The following is a 25,720-nucleotide window of genomic DNA, read 5'->3' on the forward strand; positions in this document are numbered from 1 at the left end:
ATTTTTTTATGTATAAGTAACACATTAAAATATACAAAAAATGGCTAGTGATCTGTTTCCCTGAATGCTGTATACATGTATACATTCATGTATGCACATATAGCTCTGAAGCTGCCCTGCTTCAGCTGTGCAAAGACAGATTTAGATCACTGCTCCCATACATGGGATTTTCTTTATATGTTTTGCTTTGTTTTTGAACATACAGTGGGATTTATAAAGGGAAACTGGGCAAAATTCAGTCCATTGACAGTCAGAACATGATGTAGATACCCATAAGCCAGCTCTTGATAACATATGTGTTCTGTTAGTAAATATATTTCTTTTTTATCTTTTTTGTGCATAAGTGTAATCATTTCTGTTTTTTTTTACTCTATGCATCTTTAATGGCTAGAGTTGTGTTTGAAGCGACAGATCTGTCTCCATGCTCTATTCTCATTTGCTTTATGTTCGTGTCCTTGTCTGCTTTTGCTGTAACTTATTCTCTCCTTGTCATCAAGCTAAACAGGAACCTAAATCTGCTATTGCAGAGCATAAAGAATGCCGGCCTTCATGTTTACAACATGGACATATTGTATACTGCCAAACATGCAGGGCCGAACCAAAATCCACAGTACTCAGTTCTCCACTTATCTGTGATGCAGCTGTATTCCTAAGACCTCTTTGTTTTCCAAGCTTCACCTTCTTCTCTTCATCCTCTTTTAATGCATTGGAGGACAGTCAGGTTACGTCCCCTAGCCGTGTTTCTTCGTGTCTAGTGTTGTGGTGCGCGTGTTCATGTCAGTACTTGTGCCTACTGTGGATCGCATGCTTTAGCCTTTGACTGGACACAAACGTTGCTAAAAACGTCTCCTGACCCTTATGTGGACATACGTTGGGAATCCTTCCGAAGTTATCAAGGGAACCAAATAACTTATTACAAAATTTATCATATGTGTTACCAGTTCTGTAAAAAACAAATAGGAAATAAAGGCCTTTTAATAACCACGAGTTGTTTGTGTTTACTATGGGTTATGTTTAAGCTCTCAAAGCCAATTGATCTTTTCAGATTTTCTTAATCAAGGTATGTTGGAATGTGTGTACGCTATTCCATAACAAAAATCAGTCCCATTAGCACATCATGAAGGGATTCATAAGCAGCACAATTTCCTCTGTTTTGTCCCCTGGTAGATGTGTAAGTTCTGCAATGGATTCACAAAGTAGATTACACTAAATACATGCAGGAGTTAACGTGCCATTTAAGACCAGAGGATGGGTTAAATTTACATGCATTCTGCTTCAGGTCACAGTTGTCCTTTCTGGATCCACAGAGACAGCAAATGCTGAATAATATGCATAGATGATCTTTTTTGTTGTTGTTGTTTTTACACATTTTTTAATTGCTGTGTTTAAAAAAAAAAAGGAGACCCAATATATTTGCCCAGAGAATGTAACAATTGAAACATAAGACTGAAAAAAACTACAGAAAAAGAGTTATAAACCACTCAGTCCTGTTGCGGATTATTGAAATGAAACATTAATCTGATTATAGAAAATTATTTTTTAATTAATATGGATATAGTGGGCTAATAATCAAATCATTAAAATTTAAAGTTGTAGATGTCAGTCAATTATTAATTTAAAACATGAAAAATTAAATACTGTAAAGCGTTAATTGTCTTTTAAACTTTTGGAACAATCACCTGACTAAACATTTAAGACTTTAGCTTAAATAAAAGTAACAGTTACAAATGAAACTTTTCAACATCATGCAACACGATGCTTTTGTTCTTTTGTTTATATCATTAGCATAACCATTATTTTTGCCATTTGCCAAATTCATTATGTCATGAATCCACTTTAATTAAATTGAAGCCTAGATCTATGAAATCAATAATTATGAAAGATAAAAGTCTGTCTTCAGATTTTAATAAGTCCATTCCTGTTTCCTTCTGTGAAATATATATATATATCTATATATATATATATATATATATATATATATATATATATTACCTTATTATTAGGCCTGGTCTTAGCAAAGCCATTCCACTTTAGCCTTGTTATTTTTCCTGCAACCCCAGCGTTCCCCGCACATGCCTCACAGTCTCTGCCTAGAGCCCCATATATTGAGGGAGACAAAATCGGGCTTGTGAAAAATCATGATCATAGTAGTCAAAAAAAATACTATTTAAAATGGAAATATGTGATGCATATTATTAGATATGAGCAATACAGAAATATTTGCTCAATTGAAAGATGGACCCCTAATATCTTTGATAGCGCCCCACCAACCTCACTTTAAATGAAACACTTGAATGATATGTATTAAAATGCCCAAAATAAATCTATAGGTAAACACTTTGAAATTATAATCTGCATTTTTTTTTTGGCTTCTAGGACTTCCATAGGTCATCCTTTTCTAAAAAAGGAAATTAGCAATTTACAGTTTTTGTAATCTTTCGTAAGTTATTTTTGAGCTTAGAACTGATTAGCATTACGTCAGCTTCTTTTCCTCCTTTATGAATATGACTTTTTGGACAGTACTGGTAAATATCCAGATCATTCCCAAGCTTTATGTGACTGTTGTTGAAGAAAAAGGTAATATTGATCCCACCCTATACAATAGCATTACAAACATGGACAGCATTGTTCGTATCCCTCTTTTAATGAAAGAAAAATGTTTATAATAAATAAAGGATTTATGAAAATAAAGAAATGAAATGAAGACACTGCTTTACAACCACGCTTCAACAGAATACTAAAAAAAATAAAATCATAAAACAGGCCTGGACAAAATGATGGTACCCTTAACTTAATATTTTGTGGCAAAACCTTAAATTTAGCCTTCTGTCAGCAACAATAACGTTACCCCAGTCTTCTGCAGATCATTTATTTTAGTCTTATAAGATTTCACATTGTTATTGGGTGTTTTCTTAAATGGAGTCAAAAGTCAGTTTTTCTAATGTCTTTGAATAAATTTAAATACTTGAATAACCTTTTATATATGGTTTATAAGCTCTGTGCTGCTGGCAACAAAGTAATGCTGCCCAGAAACATTTCAAAAAAATTAAAAATGTGTTATTACCAAACATGCTCTCCTAAAACTTCCAATTTTAGGAGAGCATGCAGACAAGCTGCTTGTCAGGACCTAAAATACTGTTGCATTGAACTTTGCGTGTGCGTTGCATCAGATAACGGCACTGTTTTTGGTTGAAGATATAGTTTTTTTTTTAAATATATTTAAAATGTTGCATAAGATCAGCCATTAAATTAAAACTCTTCTGAAGCAACAAAATGAGAAATATGTGTAAAAATTACTGTTTTTTTATAAAGGAATTCATATTGACCTGATTTTTTTATTGATAGAGATGTCTCTTTAGAATGCAGTACTTTCAGTGAGATTTGGGATGACAAAAATGCATTTTATAATTTTTTTTTTCGCGTTCAGGGTTGTTTGTAAACAAAATCAACTGAATGGATGTGCCCTGTACTCTGTCCTTTTGGTTTAGATTAAATGTGTTTTGTGTCTCTTAGAATGTTGGGGAGTTTTGAAAATATGAATTCTATATCTGTGAGGCACTGAACTTTGCTTAGCTAAGTTATATCAGAGGAAATTCTCAATTCACCCAAACCTAATCCCAAATATTTATGTTTAGGTTTTACTACTCTTTATAGGAACACATTTTCTATTCTCAACATAATATGGGAGACATTTTTAACATTTATTTCCAAGTCCATTAATTAATTCCAGTAAAATAACCAACTGTTAAGAACTAATAAACAAATGTGCTGCAATGTCTATCAACAAACATGAACCATCAGTACAACAGTATATGATATAATATATTACTGTGTAAGGTTAAGCAAACCTTAGTTTGCTTGAACTGGACCTTAAACGTACAATATCTTTTGGGGAAAAAAAAGACTCCTCATTTTTCAGCATTTTCTCAAATGACCACCACAAATTTTAATTTATTTATTTGGGATTTTATATGCAGAGCATCTTAAAGTAACTCATAGCTGTAAAGTCGTGAGAAAAGGATACATGGTTTTCATTTGTGTTGAGAAATACACGGTCAACTCCTTTCATCATCACACCTTAAAAAACATTGTGCAAGTTCTTGCTTTCAAAAGTCAATGTATACAGTGGCTGAAAGTTGCAAATACATAAAGTAATGCAAACACTATTTATCTATTTGCAGTGTGTTTGCACCTTTTGGCCACCCTTAATTTAATACCACTGATCTATGAAAGTATTTTTCGAAGTCGTCACACAATAAACAGCATCATGGAAACCAATGAATACACCAGGTAGGTCAGGGATAGAGTTATTGAAATGTTTACAGCGGGGATAAGTTATAAAAAAAAAGGGTCCATAAATCAAAAGTTTGGAACAACTGAAAATCTATCAAGACTTCACCATCCTTCTAAACCTCTAGACCAGGCAAGGGGAGAATTAGTACTGAAAGTAGCTTAGAGGTCAACGGTTACACTGGAAGTGCTGCAAAGATACACAGTTCCTACCTCAAAGACTTGCAGTTTTAATATAAAAAAAGGTGACTGAATGCACATTTTTCAAATATTTAAAAATTTATGTAATCCATGTTCTTCAACTACAAGGATATTCACCAGTTTTTGTTGGTCCATGCAAACTATCCCCTAATAATACATCAAAGTTTGGTGCTGTAAAGGTGTAAAAAGGGTGTTTATGCTTCATCAGAAACAGTCTTCCAAGTGGTAAACTTGGTCCCTTGTGGATATGAAAAACACTTAAAGGAAAATAATTATAACTAAACTTGTGAATAATTAAATAGTTGTATGAAGAGTGAAGCACCAGAAGAAAAGCTGTAGATATCTTTTCACTTGGACAGCTTGCTGATGACTCGAATGAGAGCCCCATTCTCATCCTTCAGCCTCTGGTTGTCTGACTTAAGTTCTTTTAAGACCTTTGGAAAGAAAATAGAAATATGTAATATTAGAGTAGTTACATTTACCTTGTATATAGTTGAAAAAACTTTAGTAGCAGTTGTTTATTATACTAAAAAAATAGGTTTTGCAATGACCTAATCAACAACTGTGATTAAAAATATTCTAAAAGAACCACAACATAGTGGCCAAGAGTTTAAGTAGAGTTTGAGGCTATGGGAGTTTGCTTTGTAAGAATTGGTCATGCGTTGAGAAGTGAAATGACAGGATGCTCTGAAAAAAGTTGTGAATAAAAGTGAGAAAATGTAAAGTTTTTAAATCTGAATCTTAAGGGAAACAGTGACTAAAAACATGTATTCCTCTTTAAAATATGTTTATCTTGAAAGATAAATCCAGCAACAACTCTTTACTCATGCAGCACAACATACAGTACAACTCCAAAACAACAAATTGGCAAAAATAATCGGACATGTCCTGAATTTTTTTGTCTGTTTTCTGTCATAATGACCAAAACTGAGCAATGATAACACTTGAACCCGAATGCTTCTAAAGAATTGTATTTCGGCTTACACTTTGTAAAACTACAAGAACATTTTTTTTTATTAAAGTGGCTGAATACACCTGTGCAGTGCCATTAAAAAAGCCCCCTAAGAGAAAGAATACAAAATACAGTTCTCGGATAATGATGAATTTTAAGTAAGCTCCTCATGATAAATTAATCTCCCCCCAAATCTAATAACTAGACATGAAAACGGGTCAAGGATGAAAAAGGAGAGAACTATTTCTCACTCCCTTCAAAGACAGAGTTCCACGTTCATCACAGTAGTTTGGAAATTATTTTCCCTAGAAAATTTGGATCATCTACATATTTTTTTGTAAGTGTGAGGTAGACATTTGTGTTTTTTACAGCCAGCAGTTTTGATCATGGATCTCAGTTACAGATGGTATTTTTGCTGAGCCTTCCAAGGTTTACTCTTTTGTGGTCACTGGCTCTTGATGTGTGCAAAATTTTCTTCTTTGTGCCGTCAGAAAGGTTCTAAATAAATCATTTACTGATTCTACAGGCCTGGTAGCTATGTGGGTGAAACCATTAACGCTGCACTAAAAATATAAGTCACAGTTAATTCATAATCTGCCAAAAAGTCAATTATATTTTTACATTAAACCAAGTAAGCTTTCATAGCTATTTTTGCCCATGATAAATTTCAACATAAAGAGAAGGACACATTTTTTATAATCTCACATCATCAACCAAAAAAATAAAGTAGTCATAATGGCTCATATGAATGTAGTTTATAAACGGTAGAACTTTGTCAAATTTGGTTCTTTAAACTGATGTTATTGGTTACTTTACAATATGTGGATAGTACCTGTATGAAATCACGATAAACAGTATGAAAATAGATTAAGCACTCATTTGAATATCTGAAATAGTTTTAGTTTTTACACTACTTTCATGTAGTACATGCATTAATTGTTCCAATTTTGATCTCCCTGTTTAAATACAGATGTCAATACAGCAGAATCTTTTTTTTATTGCTCATAATAAAAGCGAATTCCACCTTAGAACAATTTATTCTTTTAAAACTTTTTAATAACATTTGAAATGTAAAAATGTTGAAAAAAGTTAAAGACCTTTTAGAATTTTATTCTGCTGGTTCTGATTGAATAGTAGATATTTGATTTATTTTGATCTAACTGAAACTCTGTAGAATCTGCTTAAGGGGATGGTCCTAAGAGCCTATCAGTGTTTCAAGGCTTTATTTATTATTATCAATCCAATAGCCCACTGATGACTTAATGGCAGTAAATGAGTGTAAGATATTAACATTTCTAAAAACGTACAGGCTTCAAATCTAATTAAAATCAAGGATAAATGTGTATTATAGTGATCCCCAAAATTAAAGAAAAAAAAATTAAATGCAATGCAACACATTGCAAAAATAATTGATTAGACAATCATACAAATATTGAAAACATGTCAGTTCTGTAAAAATCACAATGCTCCAGTAGCCTGCAATGATCTGGAACACAACAGATCTTTATCCACATTTCAACTTAAAGCAAATAGTTAATTAGTCATTTTAAATTAGTATAGCTATTGTTATAGCAGTTTTTCCGTGGGCAAAATGTTGCTCTTTTAATGCCATTAGGAAAAAATGAAAAACATGCAAAAAAGCAAGCATTCAAAGGGGTTTGGGACCTGCCTGAGGGGAGGACAGTGGAGGAGGAAGGGTGGAAGCTGTGAAAGTGCCAGAAGGAAAGAGAAGACTAAAACTTAAAGGGCTGAAGAAGAGAACAATAGGGAGGAAATAGGCTAGAAGATCCCGAGGATCAGAGGTCCTCTGTCTCTGGCATGGAGGCTGTCTCAGAGAGGCGAGTTAGGACACGCAGCATGGCTCTGTTCTCAGCCAGGAGACACTCGTTCACTCTCCGCAAAGCCTGGACTTGGGCCAAGGCTGGGAAAGCCTGCATACATGAGGAGAGAGATATAGAGAGAAGCAAGCAAACAGAGCAGGGGGAGAAAGGCATTTGCAAAAAGAACACTGACAAAGTCCATCTTCAATCATACAGGCATGCATACACAGAGGAAATGAAATAGCGAAAGTTGCATCTAAATATACATTTACCATATAGGGATTATTTGAAGGGATACCAAAAAAATAAATAAACTAATAAAATATGCAAGAGAAATTACAAAATCTAAATCTTATGGAGAATGCCTTGTTTTAAATTGGCCTTGAATCATTGTTCAGAGACATTCACAAAGCTATACTAAATCTTTGAGACTTTGCACAAGAGTTCACTGCAATAAACTAACAAGCAAAGTATTAAACAATCCCCCTCTTTATTCTTGGCTGCCTGTTTGAGGTTAACCTCAGTGTAGCCCGAAAGAAAAGTCTGAGGTTTGACACTATGTCTGTGGGGAAACCACAGAAGTCAGACAGATGGAGTCAATGGAAAGCTTCAACACTCACTCTGACAAATTTATATTGATTTGCCTCTTTCATCATATGATTTTAGACAAGTTACCAAAAAACCTCGGCCAGCTAGGAACATGTTTGTTTTTGTGAATATAAAAAAGAGGTGTTTACATTAAAACTCTGTTTACTGGTTAGAAAACCAAACAGACTCATTAACCTAATTTAAAACACTCTGGGTTTAGAGTTCAACAGCAAAAGCTGAAAAATTCTCCTGGCATTTGACCAAAACATTTCAGCTTTTAGCCAACTTTCCAAGTCCTTGGCAACAGAAGTGGAGAAAAAAAGTCAGTGTGAGGTAAGCATATGTAATGACCGTTATCCTTTATTCCTCCTGTTTAAAATGTAGACCTTTGATATGGAGTAGGAAAGAATTAACTTCTAAGGTTCTGCAAATTATTTTGATTCTGTCAAAAATAATTCAGCTATATTATGAGAATGTTTATAAAAGACACACACAGGATATTTAAAACAATTAGGAATGATCAGAGTCACAAGCAAGAAGCAGCTGAAACTACTGCATGTATAACATAGTGTTGGGATCTGGGGATGTACCACCTTCCTCCAGAAGAGTGTGCCGTGGGTCTCCTGGGCTGGAGCCCTCCAGCACACCTGAGACGCATCTACTCATCAGGAGACCTTCCCTTCATTAGCAGCTGCCAGATCTTCCTTCAACGCCGCAGTGTTGACCTTAGTTTGGAAACCTGTCTTAAGCCTGAAGCTCTGGGTGAGCTTAACCTGCCTTCCAGCTTTGGTGAGCCAAACCTGAAGATTCCTATTTGGATTTCCCCAGCTGCTCTCTGTGAAGAGCTGGAAACTCTGATCAAGGTCTGCCATTCAAAGTCAGAAGCTAGACGCTGCAGCTGCTTGTGTACTCTGCTGAACCAACAGTCTCTGGACCCAACGGTTCCCTCTCTCACAAGAGAAGCCTGGACCCCGTCAAGACTTCAGTGAACCCTACCCGGACCTGTTCCAGATCCAGTTCATGTTTTTGTGTGTCAATATCTTAAATAAACTCTGTTAAACTTTTACCCAGCTTCCGTTGTGTTCTGCATGTGGGTTTGAAATTAAACCAATCATGACACATAGAACCTGTCTTTTTTTTTTTTTTTCTTCTGGAAGACACATTGCCCAGACAAAACCATACGAAAGATAAAACTCTGCCTGTTGCAAGAAGAATAACAGCCTCCACAATTTGGACAGTGATAGGCTACTATCGCAATGATGTTGTTTTGTTATTATTTTAAGCTGCTCATACATAAAATCAATAGCTTTGATATTAAAGCACTTAATTTATTTACCTATATAGTAGCAGAATCCAACATCTCTATCCAGGTACATTACTTGAAACATAATTAGTTTCAGTAATTTTCAGTTCAAAAACTGAAACTCATACATAGATTTATCACACATGCAGTGACATATTTAATTTTTAGTTTTTGTTCATTTTAAAGATTATGACTCACAGCTGATGGAAACCAACAGTTTGTCAGATTAGATATGTGAGTATTACATAAACCATAAAACAGGCCTTTCTACTTTTTCTGGAAAAACAAAAAAAACAGTTTTGGTTTGGGTATTAGAACCCATTAATATGTTCAAGAGTAGTTAAGTAAGTTAAGTAGTTAATTAGAATTGGACAATGTTAACAAGTCATAGCATCACTTATTTATCTGAAACTAATGGACAAACAGCACTCAAACTGTTAATTATTGTTTTATGATATCAATGTAGTGAGCTGTGCGATTATAGAACTATAGATTAAGAAGTAAACTTGTGGGCTAGCATTCTGAAACAAGCTTTACACATTTTTAAACACATTCTCTTTAAAACAAATAGTTAATTAGTAAAACAATTCAACTTCCAGTTAAAATATAAATTCTTTGACTTGGCTACTAATATCCAACTAGGCTACTATGGAAAATTTAAACGAATAGAAAGAAAAATATTGAGCTAAAGAATAATAATGATTGTAGGAACAATTAATAATAACAATTAACAGTAAAAGAAAAGCAATGGAGTGATAACACTTGAGTGTAAATATGTATCTTTAAGCAACAAGGTCTTATATGAGAAATGCTCAGTTCCCATGAGACACCACATTTCCAAGTATGTTGCAAACCTTTGTGTTGACAGGCAATTGCTTTGGAAGTGGCTGAGTAAGTTTGACTCCCTAGGAGTATTTATTTTAGTCTTTTAGACTTTACAAAACTTGAATTGATTGTTCATTTTGGGTAAAACCTATGGACTTTTTGTATTTTTACTAAATCAAATATCTATCTGAACAGGAAAAATAATTTTGCTCAAATAATGTTTCAAAAATGATATGTTGATTTATGATTATTAATGTTAATTTGTAATTTTAAATCAACTAGCCTTCAGAGTAAGGATGACTGCAAAAAATGGACATGGAATTGCACTTTGGTGTATAATCAGCTGTTGTGAAGACATCACACCAGGGGTAAGCTAAAAATAAAGGAATTAACAGCTGCAGGGCTGTTTATCAACCCCTCTAAGTCACAGCGGCAAGCATCAATGGTAAAAATAAAGTACTTATGTTTATGAGAGACATTCTACAAATGAACATAGCATAAACTGAACTACCAAGGTAGTTAGCAGAGCAGACATAAGTTACCCTCTTAGCATTAGTAAAACTTTAGCTCTTGCCTTAATATCTCAGACAGGAAACAAATACTTTAGCACGCCTATAAGAACAATGTGCACATATTCTTTGCAGGTTAGGAAAATAAGAGGATGGGGAAAAAATGTAATAAATAAACAAGCATTTGTTACCTCTCAATGAAATAAGGCCTGCAGCCGTAGCTGTTAGATTGGGTTACAGCAGACTTTTGTAAAAATGACACAATGAAATTAGCAATATTTAAATTGTGTCATCTAAAACCAACTTCTTTGCTTTGACAATCTCTCTCTCTGAACCTTTAACGGGCATTTCCTCCCTAATGCAGCCTGAGGAGAGCTGTGTGTATTTAAGCCCTTGTTTGCTCCCCTGGCTGAGAGCCACACACTTCAGCAATGTCCTATTATGGCCTACACAATTATGGGTAGGACTACTGACTTAACAGTAGTCCAAGCATACTGTCCAAAATAGGGCAAAACCACTAATCTTTATTGCTATTAGTAAGGACTTTTTCACATAGTCTTTCCTCCAAGTATATCAATAACGATTTAGGTTGAACAAATAATAAAGTGTGCTGAGAAAAGTACACAACTAAAAGAAATAAGTTTAGTTCTGGGCTACACCTGTCACATTTCTGATTTCATGGCTGGTGCAGGTCAAGTTGTTTCTATTGAGATAAAAAGCCAGTGTTGGGATTACCACCTTTTCACATCCTCAAAAGCATAGACACAAGGTTAAATGAGCATTCCATGATGACAATTAAAAAGGGCAAGCACACTTGAGGCGATGTTAATACTAAGGAATCAGATGTCGATGTAATTAGTTAGAGATTTGCATTTATAAATCTATGAATTAGTTCAAGGGCATTCTTTTTAGTTGGCCCATATTTTAGGGTAAAAACTTCTTTGTTATCTTTCCCAGATTTCTGTCCAGCATATTTCAGCATTGTGAGCCATCACAATAAAGTTTTACTACCATGTTGAAATTTAGGCAGACACTAGTTTTTAAGAGCATATCAGCTCTTTGACTAACATCTGGGGTTCCTCCCCAGGGTTCTTTATTGCACATTTCAGCCTAACAGCTGAAAGTATGTTAAAATTACATTGAACATACACAGTCATGCCATGAATTTCAATGAGTGTAGCGACTCTGTATTCAAACACATTTACCTCCTTATTTTCATATAAAGGCGAGCAAAGTGTTATGAAAATGTGAACATTGCACCCTTAAGACAATGTCATAGACTTACAGTCAGATGAACACACAAGCTACTGCCCTACCACTAGACACAGAGCAAACTTTGAAGGTAGGGAAAGAGCATTCAAGTTTGAAAGGACCCGAAAACAGCTGCTGTGTTGAGCAATCTGTTAATATGCAATACTGTCGTTTGCACATTTAGGGGGGAAATTAACTTCGTGTCCCAAGAAGGAGAAAGGTTGAAAGAAATAATAGTGGGCTTTATTTAAAAAGAGACATAAAAAAGAAAGAAGATATAGGTGTAGTGCATGGAATAATAACGAGAAAAATCTAGATAAATAAATAATTACAACCACCTTCCGATGCTCAGCTCAAAAATATCCTTAAGACAGCCATGTTTCCTATGAAAAACTCTGATGGATTGTTGGTTTTCATTAGCTGTATATCATAATCAACCACATCTACAGAAATAATTGCTAAATATAATAACCCTTTAATATTCTGCTTTAGTACTGTAGGTTATAATCAATAAACAAGTGAGATGTGCCACTTTTCGGATTCTATATTTGCTGCAGATTATAACTGAACAGTTCCCCCTTGTGTTGGAGACTATATAGCTGTCTCAGTGTGAACAAACAGGTGTGACAGAGGTGCAAACAACAGTGGTCTCTTGAGGTGCCTCATACCAAAAGTTGTGACTCTCAAACAGTGAGGTACTGATAGAATTAAAAGGATAACAAATGCAAGTGTATGCATGCCCTGTAATTTGGCAAAGCATTACATGTGAGGTGATGGGTGGGTTTTAATCTTTCCTAAGCATCAGGGCGAGCACTCACCATCCCCCTTCCCTGAGAAAGCCATGTCTCAGGGCTGGTACCCACAGCGGAAGCGCATTGTGGGTGCCTGCTGAAGGGAACCAGGATAAAGCTGGGTTCAAACACCGGTTGCTTGTATTTCATGCTGCTTTTTTGATATATTATACCTTTATAAACTATTGCTTAATTGGATTATGTTCTGACATCTAAGCCAACTAGTTTAAATGCATTAAGCTTAAAAAAATGTTGTTGAAATTTTGAATTACATGTAATGAATTTAAATATAATAGCATAATCCTACACTCAAACGTGAATTTTGTCTGATGCTGTTCCCTGGGTTTCTATGTCAGGCAGAATGTATTCTGGAATGTCTCACAAGAGAAGCTCTTGATGGGTTTTGGTATTCAGATGGAACTAGGTCACAATGTTCACCCGGACAGTGGAAGAATTGGAGCAAGGGAGCTGCAACACAAGGCAGGAAGTGGCATTGCACAACAGTGTGTCTAATGAGTCTGAAGCGTAATCCTTCTCCTCCCCTTGACTCCAAATCCACTTCACTGACCACCAAGTTTATAGAGGGCTATATGTTTGCTCTGCTCGGTGAAAACACTTTATATCTAGTCTATAACAGGACCGGGAGCAGCTCTGCATTAGCGCCATACTGTCAAGAACTGCTCATGGAGAAAACATCAATGAGACAAATGAATTGTAGCTTGTTTCTCTGACAAAAACAGGTATACTGTATAATCCCAGGGTGGCTGCACAGAATTTAGTGTTACAAAGACTGACCTTTACTTCATCTTCCATGTCTGTGACTCTTTTCTCAAGAGCTTGTTTTTCCTGTAAATAAATGAAACAGAAAAAGAGTATCAGAGGAGGACAACCACAAAAATATCAAGGTATCCACATCTTGAAATTCAGTGAAAAAGCGTGATCAAATTATATACCTTGGAATCAACCAGTTACAAAAAACTTACCCTTTTCTCTGTTTCAAGAACTGTAGATCGCTCTGAAAGTCTGTCCTGCCTCTACAAATTTGAAAAGCAGATGTTACATGCAATTGATCTCTAGAATCATTTTGAGAAGGTTTTTCCCCATTTATCATTAATACCTGCTTGTTCATTTCACTGCTGTAAGCTGCTTATTTCACTGTTGGAAGCTGTAACCAACATAATTTCATTTCATTTCAAAATGATAATAAAGGTTTTCTAAGTCTAAGTTCTTGCAGTATTACAGAGGGACCAGTGGCTATTTCCAGCAGCAATTGAATAAGATGTATGGTAGATCCTTGAGATGTTGCCAGTCCAACACAGGACATACAGTACAACCATGCACAGGCACATTTATGCATATCTGCAATTCAGAGTAATAATGTAACCAAACTGTCATGTATTTACTGTAGATCATGGGAGACAGCCTTTCCCAATTTATGGAATGAACATGTAAAAAGTATGAGGAAACAGACAGGCTGGAGCTTCTTGCAGCAAGGCAACACTGTTGTTTTAGCATCGTTGGTGAAAAATATGATGGAGAAACTTTATTTTCATTTTCTGATTACATGTCTTTGTGAATTCGTAAAAAGAAATTACCTGAGCAACTTTCTCCAGTTGGGAACGGATCTTCACTAACTCCTGTTTGCTGTCCTGCAGCTTAGACTTGAGTCTTTCATTCTCTTGCAAAGCTTCTGTATACATCTAAAATATAAACAGAAATTAAAAAAAGGGAAGTAGCTTTGAATAATTTTACTTTAAACTTTAAATTAATTATTGCAGATAAAAAAAGTTTAATTGATAAATAACAAATAACATGAAATTGGTATAGCTTTAAGGTGCTTTATTTTTTTCAACTTTTTAGCCATGATCTTTAAGACTGGGGTTTCTTCCCTTTTTGTGCTTGTAATTGTCGGGTGTTTTCCAGTTTAAATATTGTCATGATTATTATCTTTGATTATTTTCTCCTTGGCCCCATTTGCAAATGCAGGGTTAAAGCTACTCTAAAATATGTCCTGGGTTTTTTTTTATTTTTATTACTGTCTGGAGTGACCCTGTTAGGTAAATTTTTCCCTAATTCTTTGATGTACATAGCATAAGAAAGAGATGGAAAAGGTGTGTCCTTTTCTGGAGTAGCCAGTGGTCAGAGTTGGAATATTCCATAAATATCTCTGACAGAAGAGAAATAAGTAGGTATTTTATCATTTCTAGAAGAAAAGTTCTTCAGACATGTTTTAAAAAATTCATCAAATTTAACGGGACCATTTTCATGTTGGAATCTTTAGGTGATTAAGGTGACGCATGATTAGAACTTGACCAGAGAAAAAGGAAAACAAAATGTACCCACATAACAGTTTAACTTGATTGCATGACATATCTGATTCAGCAATAAAAAAAAATATCACAGTAACACAGGAGGTAATGGATTAAACATTTAAAAATATCAACACACTGATCAGTTTAAGAAAAGTAAAATATGAAAAAAAAAAAAAAACGTTTTCTATGCACCAACCCATCCTATGATTTCAGGGGCCTCGACTCTAATGTGAGCTCATTTGCTGAGATTGTAAGATAGAGTAGCAGGATTTGAGGACCCTTGAGGATTTGATTTTAAGATCCCTGATTTAGGGTTATCATTCTATTCTTCTAATTGCAAATGTAAAAGTCTTAAAACCATGCTGGTCTAGCATACCTTGCATTCATATAACTTTAACCTTTTCACATTTTGTCACATGGGATGCACACACCTTTACTCAGAAGTGTGTTAAAGATTAGTAAGGCGATATCATCACGAAGAGCCAGGAACACACAATACAAGGATAAGTTGTAGAGAAATTTAATGCAGGGTTAGATTATAAAACAAGATCTTTAGTTCGTTTATCGCACTCTGCACTCATTAATCTATCCTCTAAAAATAAAAAAAGAAAATTGCACAACAGCAAACCAACCCAGACAGAACCAATAACCTGTAATTACAAATCCTAACAAGAAGAGCTTTTAATGATAGAAGTATCCAAAAGGCCTAGTGTAAATCTGATGGAGCTGCAGTGATCCATAGCTTAGGTGGGAGAATATGCTGACAGCACAACCACAAGCTTTGCATTCAACAAATGTGTCATTTATGGAAAAGGGGCCAGAAGGCCATTATAACAGAGGCCATTTTAGATCCATCAAAATTTGTCCTACAACATCAAAAAACCTAACAGCAATTTTTTTTTACTGTCAGCTGAAACCACATTTGTAATGTTTGACTTACATTGACTTAAATGTTTAGTACTGTAAGTAACTACAGCTTGTTGTGAGGGATTGCTGTTGAGTCAATGAGTCAATGCAATCAGCTTGTTTTTCTAACAGTAGATAGAAAACTTTAAACTAGTCTAACAGTATTATTTGATTAAACAGTATCTGAACTGAACTAAATTGAATTAACACACCATTTATATTGGATGCTGTTGAAAGAGTTTTTTTATGGATGTTACTATGCAGCAGTTAATGAATGGAAATGATAAAGAGATAAAGGAAGGAAGGAAGGAAGGAAGGAAGGAAGGAAGGAAGGAAGGAAGGAAGGAAGGAAGGAAGGAAGGAAGGAAGGAAGGAAGGAAGGAAGGAAGGAAGGAAGGAAGGAAGGAAGGAAGGAAGGAAGGAAGGAAGGAAGGAAATCCAGCTAAAATAGCACTGATTTTTGTCAATATCTTTTCATAGGAATGTATTTTATTTTTTTGTTTTGTTTATTTTTTCAACTCTGTCACTTATTCTATTATTTTTGTACACTGTTTATGGTCCACATTTGTGTGACCACGTTTGCTATAGTCTTCTGTTGCTGTAACACCACAATTTCCCCAGTGTGTGACAATAAAGGGATTTTCTATTCTATTTGGTATTCTATTCTAAAAGTGAAATTACTCAGTTCATCACTGTTTTAAATATTTAAGATTAAATAAAAAGAACACGATTCTTTAACCTGATAGGTCCCAAAGGCTTTCATTGTAATGTAAATTTTAGGGCATGAATAAAATATTTTAGGCAGTAAGACTGTTCAAAACAGCAGCTTAAAATTAGTCAGAGGGAGGGCTTATTTGATTGGGTTACTACCTTCTTATAGTCTTTGGCAGTGGAGTCTTCCTCCTGTTTATTGAGAGCTGCCAGCCTCGCCTCTCTTCTTGTGTAAGAGCTGGTGCGGCCCAAAGGTTTGTCTGTGGCATTTTCTCCAGTAGAGTCATATCTGAAGTCAACAGAGCTCAACCTGTATATGTTAAAAAACACACAAACACACACACACACACACACACAAAATTTCAATAAGTAAAATGTTTTATCCTTACCTCAACAGTCTTTCATGCTGGAAAAGAAAAAAAAAAGACATATCAGGATCATTGAGAATCATAGCCTGAGTACAACACAGTGTAAACACTTCTGAAGTGGATCCAGATTTGTTTGTTTGATAGTCAAAACAAAGGCTGAGCAGATAAATATTTTCCATTTCAGACAAAAGGGGTACAATAAGAAAGACTGAGAGCTGAATTAGCACTGCATGTTTAGAGCCCATATTGCAGTACTAGGAGGAATTGTGTGTAGAACGGGGATATCATTTAACACTTGTTTTCACTCATCTCTTGCCTGCCTGTGCCTAACTGACCTCTCTAGTTTTGGTAACTGTTGCCTCCCAAACACCTATAGCACACAACTGACATCATGACATCAGGAGTGAGGCATGGCAGGCCACTGACTGACCCCAAACCACTCACTGATATACGTAAGACTGTCCTGCAGGGTTTTTGTTGTCAGAAGTCACTTCAATGCTGCCGAGTCTGTGTCCCGATGTTGTAATTATTGAAGCATCAGGGGAATCTGTGTACAGCTGCAGATTCATAGCATGAGCACAGTCATACATAGCAAAAGCATGTATGGTTTCCCTGGGGCTTTGATTTCCTCCTGTTTGCATCAGTAATCATGACACAAACGAATTCTAATGGTGAATCAATTTTTTAAAAGCATGAAAAATGTCTTTCAACAGCAATTTTGCAAGTCAGTCAAAGATGTTTAACACCTGTATCGTAAGGTTACTTTTGGAACGAAACGGTTTCATAACGATCAAAGTAGCTCTCCTCCCTGTTTTCACATTTGCTGAAGCATGACGATTCTTCATTAGGAGTCACAGGAGCTGTTCTGCAGTGAGTGTTTACATAACTGAGCCTAGCAGCCGCTGCCTATCCTTATGTGGTCATGTGCTTTTGCAGAGCTATCCAGGAAAAGGCAGACTTAAAAGACCTCAGGTGAATAAGAGCCAAGGAAGAAGCTGAGAACAGATTTCTGTTTTCCTTTTCACTCTCATCTGTGTAACAGCAGGAGGATTGCCCATCTAGACTTGGTATTCATATATTAATCAGCAGGGGTGACTGCATCCCTGATTGTGAGAATTAATCATTACAAAACCCTGCTTGTAGGGCTGTGAACAAAACTTTGTTCTTTAGAAAATTACAATGAAACAGTCAATCTGTAAAAGTATATATATATATTTATTTATTTTTTGTGGCATTTAGCTTGAACTGTGGCTCAAGGACCAATGCAGGTAGTTGGTTGACGTTAGTGCTGCTCAGAATAGATATCTGTATCAATTATGCAGGGTATTTACCAACAAGTATCCTGAATTTTGTCATCAGGGTTGGGTAACAACATTCTATGTTTGAATTTCTAAAGAAATGGTGTAGAGTAGAACCAAAATACAAAGAAGAGGTAGATAGGTTGTTAAGTAAAAAAAACTTAAAGAAATTTGAAATAGTTACCAAAATAGGAAAGCTGGATGGATAAAAGGGTATAGCTGAATAAGAAGGCAAATACTGTAAAACAGAGGGAACTAAGGAAGCAAAAACACAGAAACCAGAATACCACACAAAGCAGAAACTGAGCATAAACAAATATATGAATTAATCAAGACTTAAGCCTAAAGGTCACAAAGAAGTTTTAAAATATATAAAAACGAGTGGACTCAGTTTCAAAATAAAAAGGAGAGAAAGAGCCACCAAAACAAGTTTAAACTCAAAACCAAACTCCCAAAGATTTTAATTATAAGAGAACAACTCAAAATACTTTTTTGATCTTTTGATAAAAAATGTATGAACTTTGTTATATTCAACAAACAGATGAGAGCTAGTAGATAGGAAAAGTATTTTATGTCAGCGAAAAAAAAGACATGATTCCAAGTCATAACAGTTAAAATTCCTTACAGTGCAGCATTACTTTATAACCTCAACTTCACCTCAAAGTTTTCACTAATTTAGCAAAAGATCTGCAAACTACTGTCCCTGATTGAAACTAGAGGCAGGTTCAGTGAAGAAAGTTTAGAAGGAAATGAAAAGTATCTCAAGAAGATAAACTCAAGAATTGTTAAAAAAAAAAAAAAAAAGTATTTGCTTATTTTTTTCTTTTTTTTTTGATATAATATTGTTGCAGATGTTTTAAACCTCTCCAAGTTACTATCAGACTGTGTTGCAAGGAGTTAAACCCAACATGAAGACAAGCAGAAAGAAGCAGAAGGAAAGCGTGAACTGAGAAGAGATGATGGTATGGGAAGAGCAAACAGTATAGTAGAGGTAAGAAGTACACTATAAAGAATGAGGTGTAAAGAAAAAGGCTCCAAGGATAATCCGACTTCTTAAATCAAACTAAAGAAAGCAATACTTAAAGATTACAATAAACAAAGAAATAAACAATACACTGACACACAACAAGAGGACCAAAAACAAAAAAGATCCCCAAATCTGATACTTTTAAGACACATGTAAAAAAAGAAAAAAAAAAACTGCTCTGGTAACACAGCTGATACCATCATACTATTGGGCACTTGCTCTGCCACTCTACCTTAGAAAAATTACCACCTCTAAAAACAATCAATAAATAAAGAAATACTGTAGTATAACCTTTCTTTACATCTTATACTGCAGCATGCACAATTAAATGCCCAGCTAGAGCAGGCTGCCATGGATTTTATGGTTGTGTCAAAAAATGTATTTTTAATATACATCGTTCTTATTTAAACTTCTTTCATCTGTTCTTTTCTTACTGTTCTACCTGTTGCCCTCTCACTGCAAAAATGATCTTAAAATAAGTAAAAATGTCTTAAATTAAGTGTATTTACCCTTAATTTGAGTAGGTAAATAAGATCACCTGCCAATGGAATGAGTATTTTTACTCCTAAAATAAGATAATTAGATAACATGCACTTGAAATAAGACAATGCAATTGTTTTTTCTTATTTCAAATGTAAATTGTTTTGTTTCATTGGCAAGGTGTCTCACTTACCTCGTCAATTCAAGAACAAATGCACTTAATTTAGGAAAAATTGACTTATCTAGTATTTTTTTCCAGTGCTAGCAAAAGGCTTCACAGCATCCGCTGCAGACCCAGCAGGTTCTTCAGTAGCTTTTCCCCCACTGTCATCAGACTGTTAAACTATTAAACACTAATTTGGACTGTATCACACGTGCAACATTATTATGCACTACCAGTATGACTGAAACTTTTAAAATCCTTTTAAAGAAGGAACTCAATATCAGACTGCATTTTGCCCAATATTTATATTGCAATGCTCTGAACCCTTCCATATTAATGGCCCTTTTAACCATTATTTTATAAACTAGTTTTCCTTTTCTCCTATAATGCTTACATGACGATCACTGCTGTACTTTAAATGGTAATGTTCATTTCACTGTTGAAAGCTGCAACATAATTTTATTTTGTATACATTTGTTGTATATAAAATGACAATAAAGTTAGCCTAAGTCTAAGACAAAGCTTAAATCAGAAAACAGCTTATTTCCCACTGAAATGCACTGGAGTGCCAAAAATAAAGGATAAACACTAAGAAAATGTTCTTAATCATTTGATTAAAACATCAGCGCTGTTATTTATTCCTGTGTATTTATATGTGCTAGATGTTAAGCATCAGGCAGCAATGCAAACACATTGCCAATAGTCTATCTTCTTGTCAATTCCAAGAAGCAACTTATCACATTTCACTGGGACATGCCATTAATATCAGCAAAGTACAGTAAGTGCTCTGAATAATCCATCTATCCCATTCACTCCATCTTTCCCCTTTTTATACAAGGCTGACATCATGGAAAACTAGTGTCTGCGTTTTACCAGGGACACAGCTTAGAAGGAATGACACTTCCATAAAAAGAGAGCAGAATCCACTGGAGAGCCACAACATGTACTATTGGCAACTGTGCAGAATGTCTGCAACATTGCATGATATTCTTAAACAGATAGACAGTATCTCATTGTATCCCTGCCCCCTCTTTTTTTCTTTAAATGTCTCTGTCACACAGACTCCAGCTGACATAAACAAAACAGTCAAACTACACCCAAGAGAACAGGCCACTTAGAACCAAAAAAGAAGAAAAAAACTGGAAATTACGGAAGGAATGTTTCAGTCCAGAAGTCTTTTCCAGAAAATGCGATTTGACTGCTTTAGAGGAAACACTTTTCCCTCTTTTATATATTTAGGAAATTAGATACAGAGAGCAGTTGATTCAGTTCACCTAAATCCTGAATCGCTCTTTATAAGGTCTAATCCATCTCATTTCTAACAACAGGTGAAGTTTGTTGTTTGAAAAAATGTTACTAAATCATGTAAAATGTCCATATTTAAGTTCATTGTGATAAAAAATGTAAAACCAGACAAGTTATGACAGAAAAAAAGGATAAACTACTTATACCTTTGCATATTTTTTTGAGAGAAAAATTATATGACTATATCATTTGCTGAAACATTTTTGAACAGTCCAATTTGTTTTGCAAAAAAAAAAGTAAGAATCCTGCAAATACTGTAAGTTTTAAGGTAAAGCAATGAATCATTTTGAATTAATCATACCTCACGTAATAAAATTAAATTGTTTGCAAGTAAATATGTATCTACTGCCAAAGAGAGCTGTTATCCCACTTGCAGCGAAAAACACAAATAAGTGATGAAAATGACAGCTTAAAGAAGAATGCAAACCAGACTTTTTTTTGTAAATAGTAATAATAAAACAACTTCCAGTGAAGAAAAGCTTACTCTGTAGTTTTTGTCTGTATAGGATGGAGAGGATGGCGGTGAATCTGTTACTGATTTCCTGGTGCGGGCCAGGTCTTTGGTGCGAGGGTAATAGGTTGACATCTTCCTCCTCTAACCTGAATAGGCAGGTACTGTACACCTCTACTGTAACACTCACTGAAGGTCGGTCAGCAGATAAAAGACACACAGATTCCTTTAGGCAACAAAGCTGCAGAGGTCCATGACACCGCTCTGGGGGAATCCTCTGAAGACAGGTGTTTGAGTGTGTGTTAACATGGGGGCTCCAGTCCAACTTAAAGCTCCTTAGAGACCTTGAAAGAAAGTTGCAGCTAATTTTGGAGGGATTTCAGATGTTTTGGAATCTTATAATTTTGTGGTAATCATTGATCAAGCAAACCAGTTTTTGCAGATCAGTAAAAAAAAGGAAAATCAGGACATCGAACAGAAAAATGATCCCTGGTCTTCCTGAGAAAGAATTGTAGAAAATATGCTGAGGAAATGAGGTTCAAAGAAAACAACTCTTCTCTGCTGCCTCTTCTTGCGTTTCACAAAGTCATACCCATCTCCCTCCCTCTCATGCTTTTTCTCTCTGTTGTATACTCTCTCTCCGTTTGGCCACCCCCTCGTCCAACCCCAGTCCCCTGCTTCGCCCTCTTCTCTTCAGCTTTGGCATCTCTCCGTGGCAGGCGGCCAGAGAGGTTCTGCTGCGGACAAACTCAGCAGCGGGGGCTAAAATTGTCCACTGATGTGAACAGGGATAAGAGGGTAGGTGGAGCAAAGACCAGAAACAGGAGGGGGCTGCAGCAGTTTGTGTTCTTTTGGAAAGGACGAGCACTAAATGAGGAGCCATGAACAACTTAGAGGCATTAAGTAAATATGTCCTTCTCACAAAGTGATGAGGAATACTGTAGGTGCCGCTAGTCCAAGTGCTACATGAAGTTAATACAAAACTTTTACTATATGTCCCCAGTTTATAAAATATTTGTGATCTGAGGCTTTAAAGTTTTAAAACACCAAGTACTGAATTTATTCTCACTTTATTCAAGCTAAATTCCTGCTTTAATGAAACATTTATATTGTTTTATCATAGGAATAATAACCTGAATACCTCCATATATCACATGCCTATATACAGTACAGTCCAAAAATTTGGACACACCTTCTCATCCCAAAAGTTGTCTTTATTTTCATGACTATGAACTTTGTAGATTCACAATGAAGGCATCAAAACTATGAATCAACACATGTGGAATTATATACTTAACAAAATATGTGAAACAACTACAAATATGTCTTATATTCTAGGTTCTTCAAAGTAGCCACCTTTTGCTTTGCTTACTGCTTTGCACACTCTTGGTATTCTCTTGATCAACTTCAAAAGTGCCTGCTTAGAGATCAGCACTTGTTTAATAGATTCAGATCTAAATCTAACATCTATACAAAGTTCATTAATATTTAAGGGCAAAGTGGTACATTTGTTTTTAGAGTGCATTTCCCATTTAGGTTGTTAAAACTGTATGTTTACTTGTCTGTAAAATAAAAAGTTAATCAAGTAGCTGCAGCCTATTGAAAAATGCGGCCACCAGAGTCCAGATCCAAACAAAGGAAATTCAACATTTTCTGTTCAAACATTGTTTCCTTGGTTTCCTGTTTGTAAAAGAATAAGTTTTGGAATGTTGTTATTGGTCTTTGAGGCACTAAATGAACTCAGGGCAAAAATCAGTTTGTTTTTTTTTATCCTTGGCTTTGGAACCAATATGACATGGAGAAACAGCTTTCTGCTAAAACCAGAACATAGAAATTTATTTATAAACATATAACTAGATTTATAAATATATATTTATAAATATATAACTTTAAAGTAAACCCTTTTCTTTATTAATTTAGCTTTTCAGTGCTTCTCTGTAGGAATGATGCTATTAAAAGAACAATTTTTTTCAATGTTTTATTAATAATCTGCACTCTTTTCTGGAGTTGTGTGTGAATTGTGTTAATAGCTTGGCTTAGCAGAACAATTATCAGTAACATCTACATTTGTCAAGTCCAACCAAACTGACAGACGTTTGAAACCACAATTACAAAAGGTCTTCGACATTATTAATATCATGTTTCATGTAAACTAGAAGCAAATACTTCTTGTTCTTGGTTCACTGCCATCAATCCATGCTTAGAATGGTAGTTTATATTTGCAGACCTCCTTTCATGTTAAAAATTAATATTGTTATGCTTGAATAATAACTTCTGTTCCACTGACGGTACCTAAACCACTAAAATGAAAAAAATAAAACAACAGTAATGATACTAAGTATTCATGTTCTTCATTTTTAACTCCGTTATTGATTCTTATGTCAGCATAACTAGTGCTTTTTCCTTAGCCAAGGAGCAAAATGTGTCACACTAATGAGGACAATTCAAGAGAATTGGCATCGTCTAGGTTTATTTGGAGGAGTTCATGCTGAGCTTCCCATCCAAGCCTTAATTTACAAAAAGTGTTTGTAACTGCAGATTAAAAAGAAAGAAAAGAAATGAAAAGGAAAACTGTTTAAATGAGAGGTAGCTATATGTGCAACAAATTCTTTACATTAAAGCCAAATTAATCTTTTGTTAAAAAAAAGGTCTGAAATGTCCCCTAACTTTTCTACTGTATTTTTGAAGCTTTCTTCTCTTCCTTTTATAGAGACGTTCACAGCGCCTAGCTCCTCCTGAAGTGCCTCATCTTAGCTCAGAGAATTAGATAGAAATCCCACTTGAAAGAAACAAAAACACAAAATGAGAACAAGCAAAAAAAGAAGATTCAGTAAGAGGTAAAAGGGAGACCAAAATGGAGGCTAAGCTGTGATTGCATATTTTAAAAATATGTGCTCATAAATTAGAATGAAACTCACAATTACGTATCATTTCTTTTTCAAATAACTGTAATTAACTCTGACTTAAGAGCTTTTCTTTGAGGGTCTGTGAGAGGTAATAGCCTTTTATGGGCAAAAAAGAAAAAGTGATAGAATTGCCCAATATTACTTGAAAAAATATTGTAAACTCTTCAGGATACATTTATGTTTGTTCATTTGTTTTTATATTAGGATCAGCAGCTGTATGGAGGGCCAACTCTGATATACAGTAATAAAAAATAAAAGTAGAAATGCATAAATGATTCAGGTAAAAACAAAGCATTACATTACAGATACCAGATATTTACAGAGAAATGTGTATTTTATTTATTAAAACATTAAAAGTCTTAATTACTATTATACATTTTTATTCATCTATTTAAAATACTTAAGTAAAACATGTTTTCTCTTTCACTGATCATGTTTCCTCTTTTATGTCCTCTTTTATTTTTTGACTTTCTTGATGTTTTGTTTTTACTTTTGTCTGCCTCCTGTGCCAATATTTCTTATACATTTCTTCCTTTATTATGCAAATAATGTGTGTCAGCCTTTGCAGACTCAGCCCCGAATACTTGCGGTCAGTCAGGGAAAACTACAAGGTCCATCAAACTGTTTCATTTTCCATGGTCATTTAAATGCTTAGTAGACCATATTTTTAAAGAACAAAAAAGAAATATTTCCATACAGATGCAATGAAAAAAAATACGTTTAGTTTATAGGATGAAAAAGAATCCCCTTTGGTGCTAAGAATACCTGCTGTACTAATCATATCAATCATGTCAACATCAATTTTCAATAGGGATGCACGATATTGGGATTTTGGCCGATATCCGATATGCCGATAATTTAAAACTCATGTAGCCGATAACCGATATCGATACCGATGTTAAAGCTGGACAAAAATAAGTAGTCATTGAAAATAGCAGTTGTGTTATCCATTTCTGACACTTTGAAAAATAATATACTCAAATATATTTTCATATGCTGATATCAAAATAGATTTTTAAAAACGCGGTATCGATCTATTTTACTTTCAAAATCTCGTGAAATTTCATCGTTCTGTTACAAACTCTCATGATATTTTGCAAATTCTTGTGAGATTTTGTTAGTAAAATAGATCGATACCGCGTCAATATATCAACATATAAAAATATGGCAACATTTTTTGAATTTCCGGGGGATTTCGTAGCATAACGATGACATATAGCAATATTTCATTAGTAAAAGAGATTGATATGGTGTTTTTGAATG

General features: G+C 34.8%; 1 protein-coding gene across 4 annotated transcripts in view; it reads right to left on the bottom strand.

Moving 5' to 3' along the window:
- Nucleotides 1–3,214: 3,214 nt before the first annotated feature.
- Nucleotides 3,215–25,720, bottom strand: part of LOC119782050 (protein phosphatase 1 regulatory subunit 12B) — a 30,145-nt gene continuing 7,639 nt past the window's right edge. Inside the window, exons 6-12 of one of the 4 annotated variants that reach the window (XM_038282804.1) lie at nucleotides 16,849–16,865; nucleotides 16,619–16,748; nucleotides 14,126–14,230; nucleotides 13,514–13,564; nucleotides 13,326–13,376; nucleotides 12,558–12,624; nucleotides 3,215–4,925 (exon numbers count right to left, since the gene is read on the bottom strand). In XM_038282804.1, the coding sequence (XP_038138732.1) occupies nucleotides 12,586–12,624; nucleotides 13,326–13,376; nucleotides 13,514–13,564; nucleotides 14,126–14,230; nucleotides 16,619–16,748; nucleotides 16,849–16,865 (393 nt within the window). In that variant the 3' untranslated portion in view covers nucleotides 3,215–4,925; nucleotides 12,558–12,585. Of the gene's footprint in view, nucleotides 4,926–7,112; nucleotides 7,375–12,557; nucleotides 12,628–13,325; nucleotides 13,377–13,513; nucleotides 13,565–14,125; nucleotides 14,231–16,618; nucleotides 16,749–16,848; nucleotides 16,866–25,720 lie in introns of those variants that run through there. The other 3 variants (XM_038282803.1, XM_038282802.1, XM_038282801.1) reach the window with 3 other exon arrangements.

The sequence above is a fragment of the Cyprinodon tularosa genome, unplaced genomic scaffold (genome assembly GCF_016077235.1).
Source record: "Cyprinodon tularosa strain WSP-4 unplaced genomic scaffold, ASM1607723v1 ctg187, whole genome shotgun sequence".
Taxonomy (NCBI): domain Eukaryota; kingdom Metazoa; phylum Chordata; class Actinopteri; order Cyprinodontiformes; family Cyprinodontidae; genus Cyprinodon; species Cyprinodon tularosa.